This window comes from Anomaloglossus baeobatrachus, chromosome 6 (genome assembly GCF_048569485.1).
Source record: "Anomaloglossus baeobatrachus isolate aAnoBae1 chromosome 6, aAnoBae1.hap1, whole genome shotgun sequence".
Classification (NCBI taxonomy): domain Eukaryota; kingdom Metazoa; phylum Chordata; class Amphibia; order Anura; family Aromobatidae; genus Anomaloglossus; species Anomaloglossus baeobatrachus.
Genome location: NC_134358.1, coordinates 488,341,510 through 488,367,738, shown reverse-complemented (window position 1 = coordinate 488,367,738; position 26,229 = coordinate 488,341,510). Strand labels below are relative to the sequence as shown.

General features: G+C 46.6%; 1 protein-coding gene across 2 annotated transcripts in view; it reads left to right on the top strand.

Moving 5' to 3' along the window:
* CDCA7L (cell division cycle associated 7 like) overlaps positions 1-26,229 on the top strand; it is a 161,178-nt gene that overhangs the window by 95,560 nt on the left and 39,389 nt on the right. For both annotated transcript variants that reach the window (XM_075315390.1, XM_075315389.1), the window contains exon 2: positions 20,166-20,282. In XM_075315390.1, the coding sequence (XP_075171505.1) occupies positions 20,271-20,282 (12 nt within the window). In that variant the 5' untranslated portion in view covers positions 20,166-20,270. The remainder of the gene's footprint in view (positions 1-20,165; positions 20,283-26,229) is intronic.

Sequence of the window (26,229 nt, the reverse complement as noted above, 5' to 3'; positions counted from 1 at the left end):
CACCACCACTGCTGCCAACCCCCTCCAGTATGACAACACCAGAGTATAAAACAGACCCCATTTTTTTCTTAACCTTTTTTAATCTCTAAATTTGGGGTGCGTCCTATAATCCAGTGCGTCTTATAAAACTAAAAATACGGTATATAAATCTGGTATTGCTGTAATTGTAGTGACCTGAGAGATAATGCCGCCCTATCATCATTACGTTAGGTGAACTGGTTAAAAAATAGTAATAAAACCAATTCTTCAATCTGTTAATTTGTAAGGCTCAGCTCACATTTAGGCGCCTTTCAGATGTTAGTGTTTCAGGTACGTGTGATATACGTGTCTAACACGGATGCTACATGTACCCATGTTATTCTATACTGGTACTCACACGGGCCGAGTTTTCACATGGACCGTGTGACCCCTCGTGGCCCCGCCGCACACACTGAGACATGTCACCACGGTGACTTCACGGGTTCATCAGAGTTCATTGGGAACTCCATGACCTCCTGCACGTCACTGCACACACACTGCTTGCTAAATACTCACCTGTCACCTGTGATGCTGTCCCCAGCGATGCTCCGGCTTCCAGGTCTCAGTGGAGTGAATAATCAATGAATATAATAAGCGAGGGTCAGAAGCAGGAGACAGCAGAGCCGAAGAAAACAGCGCTGGATACAGGTAAATATAGAAAATCTTTTTATTACAAAGACCTGTGTTTAGTCCGGTACGTGTCACACTGATGTCACATGTTTGCAAACACATGTCGCGTGACACACGTATGACCATACCGATGTGTGTGGCTTGTACCTGATTAAACAAGGACGTCTGAAAGGGGCCTTACTCTGCGTTCTATGTTGAGCGTTTACATCTGGAATTACATGTAAATCTTTGAAAAAAACGTGATTCAGGCAAAATTCCTGGTGGAAAATTCACTGTAATGAGGCGAAGGGAGTCACTTTGAACTTGTTGACTGCACTTTTGTGCACAACTAATAAGACATCAGTCTTGTGCACCACTGAAAAGGACACCGCTGAACAGAGGCCAAACAGAGTCTGGAGTAAGGCTATATGCGCACGCTGCAGTTTTTTCTGCACACAAACTGCAACCTTGTCACAGAGTGCCTGGAAATGTTAAAAAAAAAACAAACCAAAAAAACACGCTGGTAATGATGGTGCTTTTTTTTTGTTTTTGTCAATTCTGATTTCATGTGTTTGTCAGTATAGAAAGTGTGACAAAAAAGAAAGTTTTTTTTTAAAAAAGGCAAGAAGAATGAACATGCTGCATTTTTTTTTTGTCAGATGTTTGTGATAAACTGCGACAAAAGAAATGTAAGTGTATACAGCAAATCTGAATTCATAGACTTTGCTTGGAAGTCAAAAGTCAGAACTTTCTGACAACAAAACTACGCCAAAAAAGCAACAAAGACTATAATATAATATAGCCTTACTCTGCTGCCTCATTATAGTAATTGGATGCATCAGGGGTATCGCCTCAATCGCATATTTTGGAGATGTAGATTGAAACCCTGATGTAAGTGCTCAGCCTAGAGCACAGGATAAATGAACTGATCCAAAATGTTCTGTACCCCAAATTGCCACCAATAGCGTTCAACTCAGCCCACAAATAAACAGGTCCATCATCTCTTAATGGAAATAATAAGGGGCTTTTCCTTTATTAAAAGAAATCCAGCAAAATCTGCTCTCCCAAATCCAAATGTCCCCCTCCATTCTGAGGACCACAATGTGCCAAAACCACAGTTAACATCCAGGTATCTGGCATTACCGTGGGGAGAACTGGGCACAATGTACAGGTACTGCAATGTACTGGGCACTACAGGGGCTTATTTGCAATGTTTAATTCTGCAACATGCACTGCGTTTTCCACAGAGCTGGAGTTGGAAAGCCAAACCTCTGACCCCTTAATTTCCCTGACTCCGACTCCATGAATCAGACTCCCTCATACATGGCTCACATTTAGGTGATAAACTTAATGTGGTAAAATGGTAACATCAGGCTTTTAATCATTGATACTCTATAAGGCCCTATAAGCCCTAACCATCTATACTTTATGTCCTGTACAGACAATCGCTATAAGTCTGTGTGCACACACTGCGTTGTTTAATGCGTTTTCTCCTACAGATTTTAATACTGCAAGGAAAAAAGCATCCCAGCAAACTGAGGATCCTGACTTGTGCACATGTTGCTTATTTTTTCCTTTCAGATTTTGGTGCAGTAAAAAATCTGCAGCATGTTAAAGGGAACTTGTCACCACTTTTTCGGCCTACAAAACTGCGGCCCCCACCACCGGGCTCTTATATACAGCATTCTAACATGCTGTATATAAGAGCCCAGGCCAGGGGTATAACATAAAAACACTTTATAATACTTACCTAACGGTCGCGCTGTGGGCCTTATGGGCGTCTTCGTTGTCCGATGCCGGCGCCGCCTCTTTTGGCCATCTTTGTTCTCCTTCTCTAGCCTTGGTGCATGACTGGTCCGACATACACAATCGCCGGTATTCAGGTCCTGAGCAGGGCAGATCAAAGTATTGTAGTGTGCATGCGTAGGATCGTCGAGTGTGTATGACGCAGCCGCATCATGCACTCAGGCTTCAGAAGGAGGATGAAGATGGCCGAAAGAGGAGGCGGTGGCGCCGACAACAGAGACGCCCATAAGGACCACAGCGCGACCATTGGGTAAGTATTAGGCCCTGTGCGCACTTGCCGTTTTTTGCCGCGGATTTCCTGCGGTTTTGCTGCATGTTTCGCTTCATGTTATGTTCATAACATCTCTGCAGTGATTCACCAGCACAACCTATGGGGGAAAAAAAATGCTGTGCGCACTATGCGGATTTTGACAGCTGCATGTTTTGCTGCATGATTCGCGCAGCAAAAACAATTGCATGTCACTTCTTTTCCGCACGTCGCTGCGACATTTCACTCCATTGACTGCAATGTAATCGTGAAATCCCACAGGGAATAACGCAGGCAGCAAATTCTGTGCGGTTCATTTCCTTTTCCTGCGTTATTCCCTCCGGTATTTTGCGGTTTACCTGCGGTAATGTTCATCGCTGCCTGCGGTTTGCAGGGAAGTGATGTCATTATGACAGGAAGAGGAAGCGGAGCAGAGACTAAACACACACACATCACACTCACACACAGACATGTAGAATACACACAGAACGCAAACGGACATATAGGAAAAAAAACACGCGGGCTCTGCCGTATTTTTACCTTCCAGCCGAGGTAAGCACACAGCGGCGGCCCGGTATACTCAGGCTGGGGAGGGCGAGGGGCAGGGTTAATGTCCCACCCCCCTCCTCCCGCAACCGAGAATATCAGCCCGCAGCTGCCCCGGGACTGTTGCATCCATTATGCGGCAGTCTTGGAGTGTCCCCGGCTCTTCTAGATTGCCGTAATGCGGTGGCAATCAGGATAATATAAGGAGTTAATGGCGGTGGATCACCGCCACTTAAGTCCAGGCTTGATCATGGCAGCGTCTGAGACAGCTTTCATGATCAACCCGTAAGTGAAGTGAAAAAACACACCGAAAAATCCTTTATTTTAAATAAAACACAAAAAAGCCCCTACTTCACCCCTTTATTAACCCCCCCGAAACACACAGCTCCGGCGTAATCGACGTCCTCCGATGCTTGCATCCAGCCGCGACTGACACACAGCGCTGAATGCAGCCTCGTAACGAGACAGACTGCCGAGAGGTAACCACAGGGCATTTCCCACGGCCGGTAATGTGAACTGTTAACACTTACCGCTCGGGAGAAATGCAGCGTGTGCTCACAGGGACTCTATCTATCTATCCCTCTATCTATTCTTCTATCTGTCTATTTATCTATCTATCTATCTCAGAAGGAAATTACTTTTTTTTCTCTCTCAATGTGCTTTATTGCATTGAATGCATTAAAGCACATGTACAAATCCGCACGCGGCAATACCGCAAACAATATTGCGGTAAAACCGCAGCAAACCGCATGCAGTTTTCGGGTGCGGTTTGCCACGGTTTTTTACCACAGGTGCGGTAATCTTTCAGACCCTGCGGAATTTTCTTAAGAAAATTCCGTTTTCCAGTGCGCACAGGGCCTTATAAAGTATTTTTTTTATGTTCTACACAGCGGCCGGGGCTCTTATATACAGCATGTTAGAATGCTGTATATAAGAGCCCGGTGGTGGTGGCCGCAGCTTATAGTCCAAAAAAGTGGTGACAGGTTCCATTTAATTCTTTCTGGGTTTTTTTTTTTGTTTTTTTCCTGCTCAATCACTATAGTGGATAATATCTAGGTGCTGCTCTCGCAGCATTGACACTTTGTCTCACACACCTTTCATCCAGCATGGTGTGTGAGGCTCTCTGTAGCTCAGAACCAGGGTCGTCATGGTGACTACTCAGGGTTGCCATGGCAGTGATCAGGTTCCTGTGATTTCATTACAGGGACCCGATTGCCAGGGAGAGGTAAGTGATTCCTCTCCCTGCCTCTTCAATGATGCGATTACGATTGATTACAGCACTTAGGGGGTTAAACTGCCGGGAGCGGCCCAGGCACCGCTTCGGGCAGTGAGAGCTGGGTCCCAGCTGTAACATCAGCCGGAGACCTGGTGGCGATCGCAGGGGTACAGTGTAGGTATCTCCGTGATCACCATGACGTGAAAAACGTGATAAAAACCCGTGGTTTTTTTTTTTTCGGGTTTTTTTTTTTTTTTGCATTTTTCTGTTATTCCTGCCCAAACATGCAGTCAATTTTGTGTGTAGTGTAGTGGCCCGGTCCAGATTGTGTCTGTTTCTTTAAGTACAATTACTTATATGTAATATTATGCTATATGTTATAAGTAAAGCATTTTTCATTTGTTGTGTTCTAGCACCATCTACTGGTGAAAACTGTAAGAATCTGAAGTGTTCATTGGGTGTTATCCTATTGGCTAGTTCTTGGTCACATGGCTCAATAGGTGGAGCTATTCTCCAGCCTCTGTCTAGAAACAACTGGAATGAGCTGGTTCTGGCTGAGTCTCCTCTGAGGGAAGACATTATGTGGAGAATCTCTTCACCACAAGACTCCTATTAGGCCCGAGGCCTAGAATTTCATCATTTCCTGATTTTTACAGCCAATATGCTGAAGGCTTCCTATCCTGACATTGTGCATCTCTTCAGACAGTAGGGCATACTGACTATATACCAAACCCTACTGCACGCAGATTGGGGAAGTTTGAGGGTCTCCCGCCCCACTGCAATATTAGTGGCTTTCATGCCATTGTCCACGCACCAGCCGTCCGCTCCCCGTAGCACGCTGGGCAACTGTCTTCATTTGCTTACAAGTACTGCACGTGTCTGAACTAGCAGTGAAATTAACCCCAGGACTCCAGGTCTGTACAATCTTATCATATCTACCCTCTAAACTCAAGAGACTCTGAACCTAAAGCATACCAGTATTAATTCTGAAACAAATCGTGCACTTAAAGCTCCAGTACCCTAATTGCACTTCAGCATTCAACTCCAAGCTGTATTTGCCGTGGCCTACCCACGAGAGACTGTGAATCATATATTCCGTATTGATTTGCTTTGTTCCTGCTATATTAAAGCAACTGTTATCCCCAAGACCGTGTCTGTGGACTGTCCATCAGCTGTGGATACTGTGTGGGGGTGGATAGCAGGGAACATCTGGGCCCTTACAAAGAAAATCTGCACACAAATCTGCTACATGGGCACATACTTCAAGTGTTTTTCTTTACTTTCTGTGACATCCTGGGAGTCTCAAATGTTACGTAACAGGAGGCCATGCAGTCACTTTTCTGCATCTACCATCACCCCCTTCCCCTTTCCCCAATAAAAAAATATAAAAAGGGCCGTGCTTCTGTCCCCTGATTCGGGAGAAGATGGAGACATTGAGTGTATGTTCTTCATGTGTCAGGCACAAAGTACACTGACACTTTGTGTCTGACACATGAAGCGCTCATGGTAGCGCTGACACAGGAGCGAATATGATATGGCAGTGTACACTGTCAGGATCTCATGTCAACCACATCAAGGTGCTGGCTTTATTATGCAGATAGGAGGGCCTGATGGTGAGCAAAGGCATAGGCCACGCCAAGGGTGCACCAAAGTGCCCTCATCAAATAAAAGTAAATGATTAAACTATACATGCCTAGTATGAATTATAGGGGCTACATCCCATATATAATTGGGGTGACAACGTTAACTGATTGCTAATTGACTCTATATATATATATATATATATATATATATATATATATATATATATATATATATATATATATATATATATATATATATATATATATATATATATGATTTTTTTTTTTTTTGTAAAAGATCCATTTGCTGCTACTAGAACAGTTTTTTAAATGTAAGATAAATTGCACTCTATCGATCTGATTCCATAGACTCCCATGTGATCTGAAATCGGCCCGCCGGCCAAACATTAGTCTGTATATTGGAGCCTTTAGAGCAGGGGTTCCCATCCTGTGGCTGTCGGCCTATGACGTGCGGCTCACAGCTGTCTGCTAGATTTGGTGCTAATGCAGCATGCAGGCGATCAGCTGTGAAGACCAGATGGTGACTCTTTTGAGTAGCCTCATCATATCAGAATGCACATACACTGGTCAAGGGGGTGAAGCGATGGGTTGGTAGTGCCAGTTAAAAGGGTGCTTAAAGCTCGATGCCATAATGTAGCGGGAGACTGAGTTCTTGACGTAAGAAAACGTAATGGGAGTGAGGTGGGAACGTAGGGCAAGGAAGCAGGAGATCTGTGATTTCGGAGGGGAAGCTTTGTCATGGTTCATCAGTGTGGCTCTAGGTGCAACTACTGGGGGAGGGTGCGGGAACTGGATGTCACTACCCAGAGGGCTCTGAAGGGGGCTCATGACCATCTGTCAGAGCTGAATTTGGCTCTTAGAATAAAAAAGGTTGGGGGAGCACTGCTTTAGATTATAAGGCCACATTCAGTATTTGGTGAGTTTTTACCTCAGTATTTGTAGCCAAAACCAGGAGTGGCTGATAAATACAAAAGTTATGTCCATGTTTCTATTACACTTTTTCTCGATTGTTCCACTCCTGGTTTTGGCCTAAAAATACTGAGGTAAAAAAACTCAACGTGTGCATGTGGCCTACTATAGCAACAGTTTCCAGTATGAAAATTGCAGGATAACAATATTTTTTTTTTCTTATTAAAATCGTAATGTGGGAAAAAAATATTGCCAAATAAAGTAACAAAAGCCTGATTTAAACAGTAGGCAATGCTAGTGTCCATTTACACAGGCTCCATTTACGCTCCAGTTTCTCTGAGGATTTTCTGCTGTGAAGACTCAAATTGCTGTGTGTGGGCGTGTAAGGGGGTGTAAGACCCGGCCCGCCCCAGACCTGCAAATCCACTGTGTGTAAAGTGTAATGTTTGAAGTTCCTGTTATGGTGTAATGTGTTCAAACGGTCACTAGGTGGCCACAATGTGTAAGTTGCTTCCCTGGTGCTCCTGGGCTAGATGGAGTTAATCAAGGGGAGGAGCTTAGTCAAGAAAAACAGTTAGGCCCGCTTCACAGGGGAGTGAAAAACAGACTTTTGTCACTGACATGATAAACGTGCGCATGTCCTTTCATGTGCCGTGATTGTAGCACACGGAGATCACACGTGTGCCATCTGTGATAATACACGGAGATCAGGCACTAATATTCACCTGTGCATAACGCTGCTATCCGTGGTGCTGAAGTTTCCGGACGTCGCTGTCTCACCGCTGATGTTACTTTCGGGTCGCAGTGCATATTCATGAACTTAATTAGCCGGCCTGGAAGCAGAGACAGCAGCGGCTGAAGACAGCATCGCTTGAGAAGGTGGAGTATAAAAAGCTTTTTATTTTAAATGTACATGTTTCACGGATCACACCATTGTGTGGTCTGTGGGACATCAGTGATGCTGGAGAAAAAACAAATGTCTCCATGCGGAACACACACACACACACACACACACACACACACACACACACACACACACACACACACACACACACACACACACACACACACACACACACACACACACACACACACACACACACACACACACACACACGCGCGCGCGCGTACACCCCACGTAAACACGTCGGTGAGAACTCACTGTTGTGTGCGCAGATCCATTGATTTTAATGGGTCTACGTATGTCTGTGATTCCGGTACGTATAAAAACTGCGTCATATGTACCGGAATCACTGACGTGTGAAACAGGCCTTGGGAAGACTGTGAGAGGATAGTCCCTCTGGGAGAGGAACAGACTGCGTTCATGGGAGACGTCATGAAAAGAAAACCCCAATAACTTTTATTTGGCATGACTTTCTGGGTCAAATCCGGGTGCCAGACAGGCAGTGTGGTCTAGGAGGTGGCCACTAACCTAGCGCATCCCTTCAGTCACCGGATGGTCAGTGGGCTCTTGAAAGAAGAGTACGTCCTGACTGACCGGAAAGACTGTTTATTCTGCCATGAATAATGAAGCCAAAGGGGAGATTGAGGAGCTTAGGGTATCCAACGGGGGGCCGGGTACCAGAGAAGCGGTCGGCCAGTAAAGTGTACAAATTATCCGTTGCTAATGGTAACTCTAACCCCTTCTGAGAACAAGATTGTGTCTGCCTCAGGTGAGATAAAAAACTGCATTGAAGTTGACGAAGTTTGGTTGAAGGAACCTGTGGCAGTGTCAGCGCTTGTGACGCATGAAGAAAAAGTCTGCTTATTACTGTATTGCACTAAAGTGGCGGTTGGGGTGCAGAGGAAGAAAACTGGGATGTGCTACAGGTTCTGCCACGATTACAGAGCCCTTGACCGTCCCTTTAACACTAAAGGTGTTCACTAGAGGTGAAATCGGAGATATTGTTCATTATGTCACGTGTGGAAGGCTTGGGAGGTGGCATATGGAGATTTTTTTTTTAATTTTTTTTAAATAAGGCTCCTTTTCTAATTTGTACTTTTTCAGTAGATCATCTTCTCTTTAGTGTCCATCTACTGATTCTATAGGAAGCGCCCCATTATATTTCTCCAAATATTGCATTTAGAAGTGGTGTCTGTGGCTCTTTAAAAATCCGCTCTACACAATGTGGCATAATGTCAGGGCCCCCCACTAGCTGTATAGCTTGGGGGACACATGGTCGCACAGACCCCCCCCTCGTTTGAATTTGAATATTTATTTTCAAGTATTTGCTGTGGTAAAAGTTAATATTCAGGTTGTGGTTAATAGAAGTTAGCTGAGGCAATCTGCCTTGAGCTGGTTTAATCCGTTTTTTGTATATTTGAATTTTGCGGGCTTTTAAGAGCTTTTGATTGGTCGTTGTGGAAAAGTGCGGGAAAGGAGACTGTATTTAAATACCTGGATTGCGGCGTCAGCTGTTAGTCACCGCAAGATCACGAAGAAAGAAGCACCCGCCCTTTGGATCTGAGTGTTAGGCGTTGTCGTGATGTTTTTTAGTGGGATAATCGCCCAGCTAGTGCTGGGTGGATTTGGTTTTAATTTATGGTTTCTATGGTGATTATTATTTTATTTGAAATTTATTTATTGTATTTATATTTATTGGAAATTTTTAGTAATCCCTTATTAAACATCACGGCCTATTTCCTCCAAAAATTAAAGTGTCTTGTGCATTTATTGCGGTATTTAATTTATTTAAATGGGAGTGGGTCTTGTGCTACCATGCTGACTTTAGAATATATATATATATATATATATATATATATATATATATATATATATATATATATATATATATATATATATATATATATATATATATATATATATATATATATATATATATATATATATATATAATATATTTATTATTATTGTATGCAACCATTTTATTTATGCCACCTAAAAATAAGCGTTCTAAAGTGAGGTATTTTAGTTTTGACGGGACATATGAACAGTTTAATGACTCTTGAAAAATCCTAGAGGGGGGTACTGAAATCATTTTAATAGTCGTGATGGGGGAGGGGGTAGCCCTTTTGCAATTCAGCCGTAAGTTTTCTTAATTAAAGCCCATCGGTTCCCAGCCATACATGGGGTGAAGTACGTTATTTCTTTGTTCCTAATCGGTAATTGTGATCCCCCTACAGCGGGCTCCTTGGGAGTGGAGGTAAAAGTAATAGAGGAAACAGGGGGGATAAAATAACTTGGTGTATAGTATTCTCAGCGGGGTCATGGCACCGCAGCACAAAGGCAAAGGAGCTAATGCAGTTTCTCTTGAAAGTAATTTTTCACTCTTTGTAAAAATGGCTCACAGCTCCTCACAAATATTCTTCCATTAAGTCATTAAAATATTACATTTTCTAGTGCTTCAATTTAACCTCGGAGACGTGGAAGTAACGTTTCTTCATAGCGCAGCGGCTCGTCGTCTAACTAGGGGCTTGGAGCAGAACCCAAGTGAGGGGACTCGAAGTTAAGCAACAAGTACTGAATAAATACACGGAGGGTACACTCCAGCCAAATGGCTTCCAGTGGGAGTGAAATTAACCTTTATTCTGCTGTCTCAGTGAATATTCAATAGCGGAACAAACCCAAGTGTGTACCTTTACATACTGGGGACTCTCAACCTCAGACCCAAAAAGTGTTCACTGAAAGGGAAACTGTAGAAACTGATACTGTTATACTAGGGGACAAGAGATCTGTCCAGGGAATCGGAGACTCTGCCCAAAGTAAAAAGCCAATTTTACACCATTATACAGGTGCAGAAAAGCGTCCATCTTGAGCTTGTGTGAAAATTGGCCATATTATGTCAGGTTTTTGGGGTTTTTTTGTATTTATTAATTTGTCACTTTGGTTTTTTTTTTTGTTTTTTTTTTTTTTAAGAAAAAAAAAAAACCTGCATAAAGGAAATGTACACGTCACATAACAGGCTTTGTATTTTATCAGTGAACTTTTCGTTTTACCAACTTATGAGCTACTTGTTCTCCACTTTGCATCCTGAACTCATCATTGACTGATAAAATGCTCACTGAGGGATGAGATTACAGCTCCCTATTGAAGTCTTTGGTGAGAGAGAGCATCTTGCTGCTTAAAGGGAACCTGTCAGGTGCAATATGCACCCAGAATCACGAGCAGTTCTGGGTGTATATTGCTGATCCCTGCCTAACTGTCCCTGTATACACTAACATAGATAAAGAGATCTTTAGAAAAAGTATTTCTAAAGATCTTTTACCCCAGGGCGTTCCCCGGCCAATCAGCTCTATTAGCATGTTAGTACACCTCTGTGAGCCCCTGGGGTGTACTAATATTCTAATGAATATGCAGTGTCACAGGATGATCTCACTCACCTCTCCGCTGCCATCGCGTCCGACAGGGATTTCGGCTCAGTGCACATGACCCCGGAGTTTGAGTCATGCACACCATGAAGCCGGTGTATGTGTCTTGGCTTCAAACTGAAGTATTGCGCATGACCCAAACTCCAGGGTCATCCGCACTGAGCTGAAATCCCCCATCGGACGCGATGGCGGCGGGCGGAGAGGTGAGTAAAATCATCCTGTGACGCTGCACATTCATTAGCCTGATAGCACGCCCACAGGGATATACTAACATGCTAATGAGGGGCCTAGTTGACTTTTGCCATCGCTCATTAGCATACAGTAAAAGATCTTTAGAAATACTTTTTCTAAAGATCTCTTTATCTATGCTAGTGTATACAGGGACAGTTAGGCAGGGAGTAGTAATATGCATCCAGAACTGCTCGTGGTTCTGGGTGCATATTGCACCTGACAGGTTTCCTTTAAGGCCCTGTGTGTACGGTGCATTTTTTGCTGCGTTTTTGGGTGCAGTTTGTGGCCCTAAACTGCATGCAGTCTTTCCCAAGATTTCAGAAAGACTGTGTGCACGTTGCTTCTTTTTTGCCTGCTGTTTTGGTTGCAGAAAAAAAAGCAGCATCGCTTTTCTGCATTTTTCCCTGCGTTTTGCCATTGACCATGTTAAAAAAGGCACCAAAACGTGGCAAAAATGTATGCCTTTTTTATGCGTTTTTCGCTGGAGAAACAAAACTGCAATGTGTGCACATACCCTTAGGCGGGCTTTACACGCTGCGACATCGCTAGCAATTGTTAGCGATGCCGAGCGCTATAGCAGCCGCCCCCGTTGTACATGCAATATGTGATGATTGCTGCCGTAGCGAACATTATCGCTACGGCATTTTCACACTCCCTTACCTGGTCGGCGACGTCACTGTGACCGCCGAACAGTATCTCCTTCAAGGGGGAAGTGCGTTCGACATCCCGCGACGTCACTAAGCGGCCGGCCAATAAAAGCTGAGGGTCGGAGATGAGCGGGACGTAACATCCCGCCCACCTCCTTCCTTCCGCATTGCTGGTGGACGCAGGTAAGGAGATGTTCGTCGTTCGGTGATCGTAGCTCTTAGGCTGTACGCGCTGCGATGTCGGTAACTGCGCCAGATGTGCGTCACTAACGACGTGACCCCGACGATATATTGTTACCAATGTCGCATCGTGTAAAGCCTGCCTTAGACTGTGTGCTCATGCTGCGTTTTTAATAAGTTTTTTTCATGCAGATTTTAATCAATACTGCAAGGAAAAATGCATCCCAGTCTATAAGAATTTTGAAGTTATGTGCCCAAGGTGCAGATTTTTTTTCCTTGCAGATTCACAATTGTTTCTGCGTTTTTTCAAGCGTTTTCCTTATCTCAATGCATAAAAAGTGGCAAAAACGCACTTTTTTTTTTTTTCCTGCCAAGAGATGTAGTTTTTATGTGCAGAAAAAATCTGCATTGTGGGCACGTATCCCTCACCCCAGTTTTGGATTCATAGCTACACTGCTCAGTACTGCTGTATAATGTTGCCTATGCTGCTGCTTCTGAACATGTGCAAGATGGAGTCATGAGAGCAGGAATCTCTCATCTGTGTATGAGACCTCATAGTAACCAGTCTCAACCCACTAGCTCAGAGCTAACGAAAAAATAGAGCGTGATCCTGCAGAGGAGAAAACTGGTGAAAATAATAATACTCTTTAATGCCCAGACATAGTTTTATGCCTCATGTACACACACAATTGCAAGAGAACTCTGCAGGACAGACCTGGGCAAAGTGCAGTCCGCACTGGATGCAGATAGCAGTGAATATATTGGTGGAGCATATATATTACACTTTTTTTTTTTACAATTTAATTTTTACAGATACATTACCGTTCTGTAGCATAGGACACTGCAACTGTTGGTTAATAGCTGCTAAAAAAAAACTACCGTAAATAACACACACATTGCATACAGCTGGTACGCAAAGAAGAAATAAAATTATTTATATATAATATATTTTTTTCTCTGACGCCTCATTGGGGGACACAGGACCATGGGTGTTATGCTGCCTATCCATAGGAGGACACTAAGTAGATGCAAAAAGCATTAGCTCCTCCTCTGCAGTATACACCCCCTGGCCGGGCCGGGCAACCTCAGTTTTAGCTTAGTGTCTGTAGGAGGCACATCCTTTCAAGGTTTTGTTATTTTTTGAAGGCGACGGTTTCCTTAGGGACCGATCTCCCAATACCATCAACGGGCGGGAACGCGGAATGTCGTCTCCACGTACCCCCTCCTGCGACGCTGGATCCTGGGCTGCCTTTTACTGGACGACGGGTCCCACAGACACCGATTTTCCAGAGCCCAGGGCAGAGGCACAATTCCTCAGCCCCTCTTTGCAGGCTCGGAGTTGATACATTGCACCTGTGTGGCCGGCCACAGCAGGCTGACTCTATTTCTACTGCCTGGACTGAGGCAGTGTTAAGGTGAGATCCCCCCCTGACTGGTTTCCCAGACAAAGGGAGAAAGACTGCAGGGAAGGCTCCCAGGACTGCTGAATTGACAGTCTTTATTCCCACCATAGCTGCGTGCTGGCTGGAGGAGGGGAAAGTCCCTTACTGATTGCAGGGAATCCTGCAGAGATAATCGAACGGTGGCGGGGGGAGGGCTCCCAGGGCTCATAAACTCAGTGTTTATTCCCTCTAGCTGCGTGCTGGCTGGAGAAGGGGGAGTCCCTTGCTGATTGCAGGGACTCCTGCAGAGATAATCTACTGGTAGCTGTGTGCTGACTGGAGGGGGAGAAAAACTGTCTGAGGCTCCCTTCCCGCCATTTTTTACTGCCGACAGCAGGGGGGCACACTGACTTCTTCTTGGCGCTCTTTTAGCGCTAAGCCCCGCCCCCCGTGGGCCACGATAAACGCCGGCCCCCCCAGGAAAACGCGCGAAGATCTCAACAGAGACTCCTTTTTGAGGATGCAGGGCCATCGGTTGATTCTGGTGAGGTACACCAAAGCAAATACAATCCTTGCTTCCCACTGCTTCACTTGTAGCTCTGCATATCATTGCTCCCCCTCCTGGCATACTCCCATTAGTACCCTTAGAGTTCTGCATGTTCCTAAGAGAGCTAAGGCCCACATAGTCTATTATTCAGCCTGCACTACCTGCCACGCTTCTCTGTGAGTCCTGTGCCCCTATAGCCCCCCAAGACCCCCCCCCCCCCCCGCCACAACAGTGAGCCCAGAACCTAGGGCTCCCAGCCCACCCGAATGGGCACAGTTTCTGTCCCAATACATGGAAAAACTGTCACAGAACCTGGTACTGGCTATGCAATGTTGTTCTCCAAACCCTTCTGGGTCCCTGGACGGAACGCAGCCTGAGGATACCCCTATGGAGGATTCTTCTGAGGTAATCCGGGCCCATGCTTCACTGGTTGCAGGGATCAGGAAAAGAGCACACGGCCGGGTGTCTCCAGCACACTCTCATGGCCCCCATGGCTCTCCCTCAGGCTCTCCCACACGCTCCACGGCTTCTGGAAAGCTGGAGGAGGGAGAATGCTGTTTGTACCAGGATGATTCCTTGGTTTCACCCTCCCCAGATGATCAAACTGCAATAGACTCCCTTATAGCAGCAATCAACCAAACTCTGCATGTGGAGGATCCCCCATCCACTACCACTGACCATGTGGTCTCCTTTAAGAGAGCAAGGAAACCCCAAAAGGTATTCGCTGATCACCCAGAGTTTTAGGATATCCTCACAAAGCAAAGGCAGAAGCCTGACAGGCGCTTCGGTAACCGTAAACTCATGGAGGCCCGGTACCCTTTTGCCTCACCTGCCCCTAAGGGCTGGGCCGATCCGCCCTCGGTCGCCCCCCCCCCCCCCCGGTCTCCCGCCTTGCCACAAAAACGCTCCTGTCTTTACCCGATGGTTCCTCCATCAAGGACCCGACAGGTGGAGCACCTCGCCCGCTCTGCCTTTGAGGCTGCGGGTTCCTCCCTCTCGCCCTTCTTTGCCTCTGTGTGGGTCGCAAAGGCGATCTCGGTCTGGGCAGAATCCCTTAACACTTCGCTTGAGGAATCCCAGTTCCCTCATACCGTCACAGAGGTAACAGCTCAAATTGCCGCTGCGGCGGAGTACCTCATGCAGGCCTCCATTGATGCTGCTACCTGCGCAGCTTTTGCCGCCTCCAATACCATAGCCATCCGTAGAGCTCTCTGGCTCCGACAATGGCGAGCGGACTCTGCTTCCAAGAAGTCTCTCACGGGCCTTCCCTTTTTTCCAGACCGATTGTTTGGCGAACGTCTGGACAAGCTCATTTCTGACGCCACGGGAGGAAAAAGTACCTCCCTTCCACAGCTGAAGCCCAGGACGACCTTCGCCAGACGTCCACAGTCCTCGTTCCGCTCCTTTCGGAACTTTATTTGGTTGGTCGACATCCCGCTCTGCCCCCGCCACTAGCCGCGGACTACGCAGGGACCGACCTTCTCAGCTCTCCCCGAAACCCACTTCGTCATGGTAGCCTAGACCGAAACAGTCCAGGACTAGGGAGACTCGTCCACGACGTTTTCCCCCCTAATGACTCCTTTGGCGCTCCGGAAGACACACTCATTGTAGGAGGTCGACTGCGGCTCTTTCAACCCATCTGGGCTGCCGCCCAGACGACAAATGGGCGCAAGACCTTGTGTCTTCCGGTTACCACATAGAGTTTCGGACTAGACCCCCGAGTCAGTTCCTTCTCCCAAACCCCCAAAGACTCGAAAATGACGCAAGACCTTTTTCTCAGCAATCCACTCTTTCCAAACAGCAGTGATAATACCCGTCCCGGATGACGAGAAGTTCAGGGGTTTTTATTCCAACCTCTTTGTGGTCCCCAAAAAGGATGGGTCAGTTCGACCCATCCTGGACCTCAAACACCTGAACAAACATGTGCACGTACGGAGATTCAGAATGGAGTCCCTAAGATCCATTATTGCATCCATGGTCGAAGGGGAAATCCTCACTTCCATAGATATCAAGAACGCGTACCTGCACATACCCATCGCTCCAGATCACCAAAAGTACCTCCGCTTCGCAGTTCAGAACTCCCATTTTCAATTCGTAGCCCTACCCTTCGGCCTTGCCACCGCACCAAGGGTCTTCACCAAAGTCATGGCGGCCGCCATGACCATCCTTCACGCCAGTGGAGTAGTCGTTCTCACTTACTTGGACGACCTCATCAAGGCCCCTCCTTCCGCAACTGCTCAGCCAGCGTACAGATCACCGTGGACACCCTATCCCGCTTAGGGTGGCTACTGAATCTAGACAAATCATCCACGGTCCCAGCACGATCCATCACCTTCCTGGGCATGCCCCTGGATACCCGTCGGGGCTTGATATATCTCCCTCAGGACAAGGTGATCGCTCTTCGACAAGCGGTACGCTGCCTTCTACGTCCTCCGTCTCGCTCCATTCGATTCAGCATGAAGGTGCTCGGCAGGATGGTGGCGGCTATGGAGGCAGTACCTTTTGCTCAACTGCACCTCCGTCCACTGCAGCTAGCCCTTCTAGCTGCCTGGGACAAGAGCCCCTTCTCCCTGGACAAACATCTTCTGAACTGGCTGGTCCTGACCACGGACGCCAGCCTCCTAGGCTGGGGTGCAGTGTACCGGCACCACACTGCTCAAGGACGTTGGACGCCCCAGGAGTCTCCCCTACCCATAAACATCCTGGAATCCGCGCGATCTTCCTCGCGCTCAGGGCGTTCTGCCCTCTGCTAGCGGGTCGTCAGATTCGAGTCCAATCGGACAATGCGACAGCTGTAGCCTATATCAATCGGCAGGGGCACCCGTAGCAAAGCGGCTTATCTCGAGGCCCACAAGATCCTCAGCTGGGCCGAATCGACTGGGTCAGTGATATCAGCGGTACACATACCGGAGGTAGAGAACTGGGCAGCAGACTTTCTAAGTCGCCAAGGCCTGGCCGCCGGAGAATGGTTTCTCCACCCAGAAGTTTCTACACATCTGCAGTCGGTGGGGCAGACCAGACGTGGATCTAATAGCCTCAAGGTTGAACGCAAAGGTACCCGCGTTCATAGCCAGGTCACGCGACCCGCAGTCCATCGGCGCGGATGCTCTAGTCTGCTCCTGGCACCACTTCCGCCTGCCTTACATATTTCGCACCTCTACCCCTGCTGCCGCAGGTAATCAGGAAGATCAACGCAGAGGGAGTCCCGGTGATACTGATAGCACCGGACTGGCCCAGGCGCGCTTGGTACGCCAAATTAGTTCAAATACTCGCAGACGTACCGTGGCGCCTTCCAGACATCCCAGACTTGCTGACCCAAGGGCCCATTTCCCATCAGAACTCCAGAGCCCTGAAGCTGACGGCATGGCCATTGAGACCTGGGTATTAACAAGAGCGGGATTCTCCCCCGTGGTTATCTCCACCATGATCAGCGCCCGAAAGCCTGCTTCATCCCGCATTTACCACCGTATGTGGAAAATCTTCTTTTCTTGGTGCAGGGAAACTAGCGTCCAGCTTATGCCTCTGGCCATCCCCAAAATTCTCGACTTTCTGCAGTCTGGCTTGCAAGCGGGGTTGGCTCTCAGTTCCCTTAAAGGACAGGTCTCGGCGCTCTCAATCTTCTACCAATGCCGCCTGGCTCAAAAACCGCAAGTCAAGACCTTCCTCCAGGACGTTTCCCATCTAGTTCCCCCCGTACAAACGGCCGCTGGACCCATGGGACCTCAATCTCGTTCTGTACGGTCTCCAGAGGTCTCCCTTTGAACCTCTCAAGGAATCCTCCCTTGCTCTTCTGTCCTGGAAGGTAACATTCCTGGTGGAAATTACGTCCATCAGACGGGTTTTGGAGCTGGCAGCACTCTCTTGCTGCGAGCCTTTTCTGATCTTTCACCAGGAGAAGGTGGTTCTGCGCCCCCTTCCGGATTTTCTTCCAAAGGTTCCTACCCCGTTTCATTTGAACGAGGACATTGTTCTGCCTTCCTTGGTCCACACCAGTTCATAGGGTGGAAAGGTCTCTGCATTCGTTAGACCTCGTCAGAGCTCTCAGATATTACATATCCAGGACAGCCCCCTTTATGAAAACGGACTCTTTGTTCGTCATTCCTTAGGGGCCTAAGAAGGGACAGGCAGCTTCAAAGGCAACTCTGGCTCGCTGGATTCGCTCTGCCATCCAAAAAGTCTACCGCTTGCAACTCAAGCCCATTCCTAGTGGGCTGCGGGCTCAATCCACGCGAGCAGTTAGCGCTTCGTGGGCCATTCGGCATCAGGCTTCAGTGGAACAGGTGTGTAAGGCTGCGACCTGGTCTAGCCTACATACTTTTTTCAAAGCATTGCAGAGTCCATACCCAGGTTTCAGCTGAGGCAAATCCTGGTAGGAAAATTCTGCAAACGGCAGTAGAGCACCTCTCTCAGTAGGCGCTCCAGGCTGTCTGGGACTGGTTCCTAGTCCTTGGGTTGTGTTGTCTTCTTTTATTTTTTCCCACCCATGGACTGCTTTAGGACGTCTCATGGTCCTGTGTCCCCCAATGAGGCGTCAGAGAAAAACGGATTTTTGTGTACTCATAGTAAAATCGTTTTCTCTTAGCCATCATTGGGGGACACAGCACCCACCCTGTTGCCCTGTTGGGCCTTGGTTCTATCAGTACCTTATTTGGTTATGACTCTTTTTTTTTTTTTTTTTTTTTCTCATGTTCCTCCGTTTCTACTATTTTTTTCTCCTATTGCTTGTGTACTAAAACTGAGGTTGCCTGGCCCGGCCAGGGGGTGTATACTGCAGAGGAAGAGCTAATGCTTTTTGCATCTACTTAGTGTCCTCCTATGGATAGGAAGCATAACACCCATGGTCCTGTGTCCCCCAATGATGGCTAAGAGAAAACGATTTTACGGTGAGTACACAAAAATCCGTTGTCTTTTTTTTCTTAGCATAGCACTGGTATGCAATGTGTTTTTTTTTTGTTTTTTGTTTTTTTGTGTGTGGGGGGGGGGAGGTTTCAGCAGCTATTAATCAACAGTTACATTACTGTTCTGTAGCATAGGACACTGCATCTGTAAAAATCAGACAGCATATGGATTGTCCATGTGCCGTTCATTTTTTTTTTTCTTCTCATATCCATGAACCTGCATTGGTGAGTCTTGGCTTCTTTATGCAACCAAGTCCAACATTCTACAATTTTGGTTTTTTTTATTTTTTTTCTAAACCCCCTCAGGGTGAAAGCAGCAGAGGGAAAACTCGCAGAGCAGCTCTGCCTTATTAACATTGATGCGAGTGCAATGCAACTTTTTTCTTCTTTTTTTTTTTTTTTTTTAAACTATTGTAACAGCATGTATTTTATGTTTGTATTCCAACTACATTACTTTTTTTTGCATGTTACCTCTTTAGGCACCAAACAACATCCTTTCTTACAGCGATAATTTTGAAGTACAAAGGTTTTTCTATGATAAGAAAAACAATAAACATCCATTGTCTTAGTTTCTTACTAATCTGATTCATTTATCATTGTTATGAGCCCAAAGTTCACAGATCAATCACTGTCACGGAATTAATGTGTGCCAGAACAAAAAGTAGAGGAGACAGTAAACCCGTACAACAGAGGAGATGTGTAGTTGAGAAACACTTTATTTTCCTACATGAGAGGAAATAAGAATATATTTTGGCTTTGTTTCTCAATAATATTTCTATTTGTGAAGATTTGATGCAAAATCTAACCAAGCTCATGACAATGCAGCATATGCAGGAGGCTTCCCAGACCTAGTAACCTGAGGGCACAGAGGTGCAGACACTACCTGTGCCTTTTATATTTCAGTCATCTGGAGATGCAGGAAAGTAAACATGTGTATTTTACAATTAAATCCATAAAGCTGTAAATAATATCACTTCTTGTTTCTTTGGTCAGCAGAAGCTAAGCTTTGATCCTCGATCCGTAACAGAAGAACTACATAGAATTTTCACTGATGACCAGGATTCAGACAATGATGTTTTTGAAGGTTTCCAACAGAAAGACATGGAGGATCAGGTAGGATTTCTGTACAGAAATTACCCCTGTGATTATAAATACTTATTAATGGCTTTCAGGCAGTGTTCTGTTGGTTGTATATTTTTGGTGGATTTTATTTATTTTTTTTGGTGCACCTATAGCCAGATGTGTTGAATTCACTAAGGGACTTATCCACCTTACTCCAGCGCACTTTGTATTAAAGGGAACCTGTCAGGTGAAATATGCACCCAGAACCATGAGCAGTGCTGGGTACATATTGCTAATCCCTGCCTAACTGTCCCTGTATACACTAGTATAGATAAAGAGATCTTTAGAAAAAGTATTTCTAAATATCTTTTATCATATGCTAATGAGTACAGGGACTAGTCCACTAGGCGTTAGTTCCCCATGACGGTCGGCTCCATTAGCAGGTTACTACACCCCTGTGGGCGTGCTAACATGCTAATGAATGTGCAGCGTCAGAGGATGATCTCGCTCACCGCTCCGGCTGCCATCGCGTCCAACGGGGGATTTCGGCTCAGTGCGCATGACCTCGGAGTTTTGGTCATCTGCACTACTTCAGTTTGAAGCCAGGACGCTTACACCCGGCTTCATAGTGCACATGACTGAAACTCCGGGGTCATGTGCACTGAGTCAAAATCCCCGTCGGACGCAATGCTGGCGGAGTGGTTAGTGAGATCATCCTCTGACGTTGCACATTCATTAGCATGTTAGCGCGCCCACAGGGGTGTACTAACATGCTAATGGGGGCGACTGGCCGGGGATCTAACATCCAGGAGACTAGTCCCAGAGCTAATTGGCATACGATAAAAGATCTTTAGAAATACTTTTTCTAAATATCTCTATCTATGCTAGTGTATACAGGGACAGTTAGTCAGGGATGGCAAGATGCACCCAGAACTGCTCCTGGGTGCATATTACACTTGACAGTTTCCCTTTAATTACTGGCTTGTTCTTCCCCCTTTCCACTAGTCTTGTAAAACAGATCTGTCACAATAAAAACTAGATAGTTAGTGCCTTGCGAAAGTATTCGGCCCCCTTGAATTTTTCAACCTTTTCCGACATTTCAGACTTTAAACGTAAAGATAAAAAATTAAATGTTATGGTGAAGAATCAACAACAAGTGGGACACAATTGTGAAGTTGAACGACATTTATTGCTTATTTTAAACTTTTATAAAAAAAATAATAAACTGAAAGTCGGGGCGTGTAATATTATTCGTCCCATTTAAGTTAATACTTTGTAGCGCCACCTTTTGCTGCGATTACAGCTGCAGTCACTTGGGGTATGTGTCTATCAATTTTGCACATCGAGAGACTGAAATTTTTCCCCATTCTTCCTTTGCAAATATCTGGAGCTGAGTGAGGTTGGATGGAGAGCGTTTGTGAACAGCAGTTTTCAGCTCTTTCCACAGATTTTCGATTGGATTCAGGTCTGGACTGTGACTTGGCCATTCTAAGGGGTACTTTACACGCTGCGACATCGCTACCGCTATATCGTCGGGGTCACGTCGTTAGTGACGCACATCCGGTAGCGACCTCGCCGCATGTAACACTAATGAGCGACGATCGTAAAATCGTTTCAAAACAATGATCATTGACACGTCGTTCATTTCCTTAATATCACTTGCTGCCACCGGTACGATGTTGTTCGTCGTTCCTGCGGCAGCACACATCGCTATGTGTGACACCGCGGGAGTGACTAACATCTCCTTACCTCCGTCCACCGGCAATGCGGAAGGAAGGAGGTGGGCAGGATGTTACATCCCGCACATCTCCGCTTCTATTGGCCGGCCGCTTAGTGTCTCCACAGTGACGTTGCTATGACGCCGAACGCACCTCTCCCTTGAGGGAGGGATTGTTTGGCAGTCACAGCGACGTCGCTGACAAGGTATGTGCATGTGACGCTGCCGTAGCGATAATGTTTGCTACGGCAGCGATCACATATCACTGGAACGACGGGTACGGGTGCTATCGCGCTCGACATCGCTAGCGATGTCGCAGCGTGTAAAATACCCCTAACACCTGGATACGTTTATTTATGAACCATTCCATTGTAGATTTTCCTTTGTTTTGGATCATTGTCTTGTTGAAAGACAAATCTCCGTCCCAGTCTCAGTATTTTGCAGACTCCAACTGGTTTTCTTCAAGAATGGTCCTGTATTTGGCTCAATCCATCTTCCCTGTCCCTGCTGAAGAAAAGCAGGCCCAAAACCATGATGCTGCCACCACCATGTTTGACAGTGGGGATGGTGTGTTCAGGGTCATGAGCTGTGTTGCTTTTACACCAAACATATCGTTTGGCATTGTGCCTAAAAAGTTCGATTTTGGTTTCATCTGACCAGAGCACCTTCTTCCACATGTTTGGTGTGTCCCCCAGGCGGCTTGTGGCAAACTGTAAACAACACTATTTCTGGCTATCTTTGAGAAATGGCTTTCTCCTTGCCACTCTTCCATAAATGCAGATTTGTGCAGTGTACGACTGATTGGTATCCTATTGACAGACTCTCCCACCTCAGCTGTAGATCTCTGCAGTTCATCCAGAGTGATCATGGGCCTCTTGGCTGCTTCTCTGATCAGCCTTCTCCTTGTTTGAGATGAAAGTTTGGGATGGACGGCCTGGTCTTGGTAGATTTGCAGTGATATGATACTCCTATTTCAATATGATCGCTTGCACAGTGCTTCTTGGGATGTATAAAGTTGTGGAAATCTTTTTGCAACCAAATCCGGCTTTAAACTTCTCCACAACAGTATCACGGACCTGCCTGTTGTGTTCCTTGGTCTTCATGATGCTCTCTGTGCTTTAGGCCTCTTTCACACGTCAGTGATTCTGGTACGTTTGTGCTTTTTTTAAACGTACCAAAATCATTGACATACGCAGACCAATTATAATGAATGCGTCTGCTCACTAGAGATGAGCGAACCGGCCGTGGTTCGGCTCGAGTTCGGTTCGTTTCCGCATAGGAAACAATGGCAGGCAATCACAAACACATAAAAACACCTAGAAAACACCCTCAAAGGTGTCCAAAAGGTGACGAACAACTCACAACACAAACACATGAGAAAGTGACAAGGACATATACTCATGTGAAAACAAAAGAGCTGGACAAGGAAAAAGAGGAGGAGACACAGATATAGGCATGGCACGCCCTTGTAAAATCATGTAAAACACCATAAGGTGACTCCAAACGGAGTTCTCCCTTTTTTTTCCAAAAATTGGGCCACACACACACCCACCCCTTCAGTGGCAGCACTTGTGCCCCAGTTGTACACTTCACAGGTAGATTTGCATCAAGCACATTCAATAATACGCCATATTTAACCGTCCCCAGGATGACACCGGGGTAGGTAGCTAAGTCTTTGCTGAACCATGACTTGTTCATCTTGGCTCCTTTTAAAAAACACAGCAAGCAAGGGTTACTCCAAGCGGAGTCTCCCTTTTTTCCAAGAATTGGGCCACACAGACACTCACCCCTTCAGTGGCAGCACTTGTGCCCCAGTTGTACACTTCACAGCTAGATTTGCATCAAGCACAATCAAAAATACGCCATACTTAACCGTTTCCAGGAGGACCCCGGGGTAGGTAGCAAAGTCTTTCCTGATCCCAGATCTGTTCATCTTGGATCATTTTTAAAAACAATGTAAGCAAGGGTTACTCCAAGTGGAGTCTCCCTTTTTTCCAAAAATTGTGCCCCACAGACACCCCATCAGTGGCAGCACTTGTGCCCCAGTTGCAAACAGGATGTTTTGATTTGCATCAAGCACATTCCAAATCCACAAGCATTTACTCTCCCCAGGATGACACAGGGGTAGTAAATGCCTTGTGGATCCATGCCTTGTTCATTTTGTTCATTTTAGTCTGTCCACATTGTCACTGGACAGACGCGTGCGCTTATCTGTCAGCACACACCCAGCAGCACTGAAGACACGTTCAGAGACAACGCTGGCAGCTGGACACGACAAAATCTCCAAGGCGTAACTGGAGAGCTCTGGCCATTTTTCAAGATTTGAAGCCCAAAATGAGCAAGGCTCCATTTGCAAAGTCATGGCATCGATGTTCATTTGGAGATACTCCTGTATCACCCTCTCCAGCCGTTGACTATGTGTCAGACTTGTTGTCTCTGGTGGCCTTGCAAAGGACGGTCTAAAAAAATTATGAAAAGATTCAATAAAATTGCTGTTACCAGCACCAGATAAAGTGCTACTGGTACGGGTAGACTGTTGAAGATGATGAGAACGTCCCATGTTTGTCAAGTTACAACTGGGAGATTCACTCCCTGCACCTGCACGGTTGTTTGGTGGAAAAGCCGAGCTAAGATCGAGTAACAGCTTTTGCTGATACTCCTGCATACGTGCGTCCCTTTCTATGGCTGGAATTATGTCACAAAATTTGGACTTGTACCGGGGATCTAATTGTGTGGCAAGCCAGTAGTCATCATCACTTCTAATTTTGACAATACGAGGGTCATGTTGGAGGTAGTGCAGCAAGAAGGCGCTCATGTGTCTTGCGCAGCCATGCGGACCAAGTCCACGCTGTGTTTGTGGCATAGAGGTGCTAACCGTTCTTTCTTCCTCTGACATCTCCCCCCCCCCCCCCAACCTCCTTTCAACTGAAATTTGACCAAGGTCTCCCTCATCCGCTAAATCTTCCATGTCCATGGACAGTTTGTCCTCCATTTCTTCATGTTCTCCTGCACCTTCCTCAACATTTCGCCTGCTACCATGCGCCCTTGTTGATCCCTGTCTCCCATGGTCCCATGTTTGCCGCGTCGGTGATGATGAACGTCTGATAATGGCATTGTCAGCGCTAAACATATTCGTCGCCATGTCGAAACTGTGCAGAAGGGTGCATAGGTTTTTGATCTGAGACCACTCCATCAGGGTGATCTGCCCCACCTCTGCATCTCGTTGGCCCAGGCTATACGTCATGACGTATTGCACCAGTGCTCGGCGGTGCTGCCACAGTTGCTGTAACATGTGGAGAGTCGAATTCCAGCGTGTCGCCACATCGCATTTCAGGCGATGAACCGGCAGGCCGAAAGACTTCTGGAGCGATGCAAGTCGCTCAGCTGCGGCGGTTGAACGGCGGAAGTGAGCAGACAGTTTTTGTGCCCTGGTCAGAAGGCCATCTAGGCCGGGATAGTGTGTTAAAAATTGCTGGACAAGGTTCAACACGTGAGCCATACAAGGCACGTGTGTCACTTTGCCCAGGCGAAGGGCTGCACCCAGGTTTGCAGCATTGTCGCACACGGCCTTACCAGGCTGCAGGTTGAGTGGAGACAACCATTTAGTAAACTCAGTCTCCAGAGCTGCCCACAACTCAGCCGCTGTGTGACTCCTATTTCCAAGACATGTCAAGCTAAAGACCGCCTGATGCCGTTGCGCTCTGCTGCCAGCATAGTAATGAGGGGTGCGTGATTATTCTGCGCAGTGAGAACGCTGGTGGCCTGACCAGGCAGGCTTGGGGCGGAGGTGGAGGACCCAGATGAGGTGGAGGAGGCAGAAGCAGTGGCGGAACTTGGACAGACAGAGGATTGACACACAAGTCGTGGGGACGGCAAGACTTGTGCAGCAGACCCTTCACCATCTATCACCATAGTTACCCAGTGCCCAGTCAGCGACATGTAACGTCCCTGTCCATGCTTACTGGTCCAAGTATCGGTGGTGAAATGCACCCATCCACACACAGAATTTCTCAAGGAAGCGGTGATGTTGTGTGCGACATGCTGGTGTAGCGCGGGCGCACCTTTCTTAGAGAAGTAGTGGCGACTGGGCATCTGGTACTGGGGCACAGCGACAGACATAGGGTCTCTAAAATCCTGTGTGTCCACCAGGCGGAAAGGCAGCATTTCGGTAGCCAAGAGCTTACAGAGGGATAAAGTCAACCTCTTAGCTTTGTCATGGGTCGCAGGAAATGGCCTTTTATTTGTCCACATCTGAGGGACAGAGATCTGGCTGCTGTGTGT